This window comes from Micropterus dolomieu, unplaced genomic scaffold (assembly GCF_021292245.1).
Source record: "Micropterus dolomieu isolate WLL.071019.BEF.003 ecotype Adirondacks unplaced genomic scaffold, ASM2129224v1 contig_13054, whole genome shotgun sequence".
In the NCBI taxonomy this organism is placed as follows: Eukaryota; Metazoa; Chordata; class Actinopteri; order Centrarchiformes; family Centrarchidae; genus Micropterus; species Micropterus dolomieu.
Window position 1 is genome coordinate 1 of NW_025742040.1, and position 1,910 is coordinate 1,910.

Here is a 1,910-nt window from a genome sequence, read left to right on the forward strand (position 1 = left end):
TGTTGAAATTTGCTATACAAATAAACTTGCCTTGAATTTATTCATTTTTGAGTAGAATAGGTAATAGTGATTTACTTGGTAAAGTTATTGATTGTTGATCTATTTTTGAGTTAAACAAATCCTATTATAGGTTTAAGAAATCGTTGCCTTGATTATGTGTCAGGTTTTCCAGGCAGAGAAGACCCAAACGCAGATCTGAGTAAAAGACAGTTTATTCAAAAAAGAGAATGAGCAGGGGAAGTCAGAGGTTCCAGGCAGTGGCTCCCTTCCAGGTCCATGACATGACAGCTGAGGTGCTTCTGTTATTTGTCAGCTGATGTTGGTTTTAAACTGTGCTGATGTGGTTTCACAGCAGCTGATCAGCTGCAGCGTCCAATCACAGACAGGACCAGGTTGATTTCTGGGTCACCTGAGGATCCAGGAGGAATAAAACATGAAATAAGGCTGCTGTGATTGAACCTCTCTGTCTGTGTGACCTCACAGTTTCCCAGCATACCTCAGCTGTGGAGCTGTATGAGGGGGAGGAGTTTGTCCTGCTGCCCTGTCAGTTTCCCACCTTTGACATAGACGACCCCACAGTGGTGTGGAGCCGCTACGATCTCGATCCTCCAACCGTCCACCAGCGTCAGCAGGAAGATGAACTCACATACCAAAACCAGCTTTACAGCGGCCGAACATCCATGATGACTGACGCTCTGGAAACTGGAGACCTCAGCCTCAAGCTGACAAAACTCCACTGGTCCGACAGCGGCAGCTACACCTGCACCGTCAGTGCATTAGGAGGACAACGGAGAGTGACAGAGATACAGCTGCAGGTCAAAGGTCAGCAATAAACCATAACACCTGCTGTAGATACAGGTCAGAGGTCAGAGGTCATGTTCTTTTTGTTTCTTGTTTCCACAGAACAATTTCCATCCTGGGCCAAAGTTCTCCTGGTTCTCCTGGTTCTCCTGGTTGTTGCTGGGGCTCTTCTGGTACATTTCCGACAGTATTTCATGTCAGGTATGTCACTACTACTTCACTTTCCAGTATAGATATTATTATAAAGGTATTATTGGAGCAAAGCTACTGAACACCTGTAACAGTGGAACTTGTAGATGTAGAAAATAGTTACGCATGTGCAGGGCTGGACCGGGACGAAAAATCAGCCTGGGGATTTTGATCCCAGGAGGCCCACCACAATCAGTCAGACACCCCTTACCAATTCACCTTCCTATGTGAAACTACTGCAGTGTTCACTGAGTATTGGAGTGACAACCAGAACAACCCTGAAGTTCTCTTCTCAACAATTGATCGCTTAATTAACCCTGTTTTAACAAAACCTAGCAGCATGTCAACAAACTCCAAATGGTTGACGCTGGCCTGCTTTGTAAAATTGTTACTCTACTGAAACCAACAACTTGCCTGTTAGATCCCATCCCCACGTCTCTTTTTAAAACATATTATGCCTTTTTTAGTGAGTATCTTTTGACCATTGTGAACTATTCTCTACAGATGGGTGTCTTCCCTACTGCCTTTAAAACTGCTATGGTGAAGCCCCTCCTGAAGAAGAATAATTTAGATGTTACGGTACTCAATAACTACAGATTTGCAAAAAAGTAAAATTTTAGAGAAAGTTGTTTTTAATCAGCTGAACAATTTTATTAACTCCCAAAATATTTATGATAAATACCAGTCTGGTTTTTGAACCAATCACAGTACTGAGACAGCATTGATAAAAATTGTTAATGATCTTAGATGGAACATGGATATGAAAAAAACATCAATATTAATGCTACTTGATCTAAGTGCAGCTTTTGATACAGATCACTCAGTTCTTCTAAACAGACGGAAACAAACTGTTCTTAATTGGTTCCGATCATATCTCACTGATAGAGAATTCTTTGTGTGTATTGATGAATCTCTTTCTA

The 1,910-nt window shown here is 41.9% G+C and overlaps 1 protein-coding gene across 1 annotated transcript; it reads left to right on the forward strand.

Moving 5' to 3' along the window:
* Positions 1–483: 483 nt before the first annotated feature.
* LOC123966277 (V-set domain-containing T-cell activation inhibitor 1-like) lies at positions 484–1,002 on the forward strand (the record flags this gene model as incomplete). The annotated part of the gene is made up of 2 exons (XM_046042463.1): positions 484–822; positions 904–1,002. Coding segments are annotated over 2 exons (438 nt in total), but the record flags the coding sequence as incomplete, so codon positions are not given.
* Between the last annotated feature and the right edge of the window lie 908 nt (positions 1,003–1,910).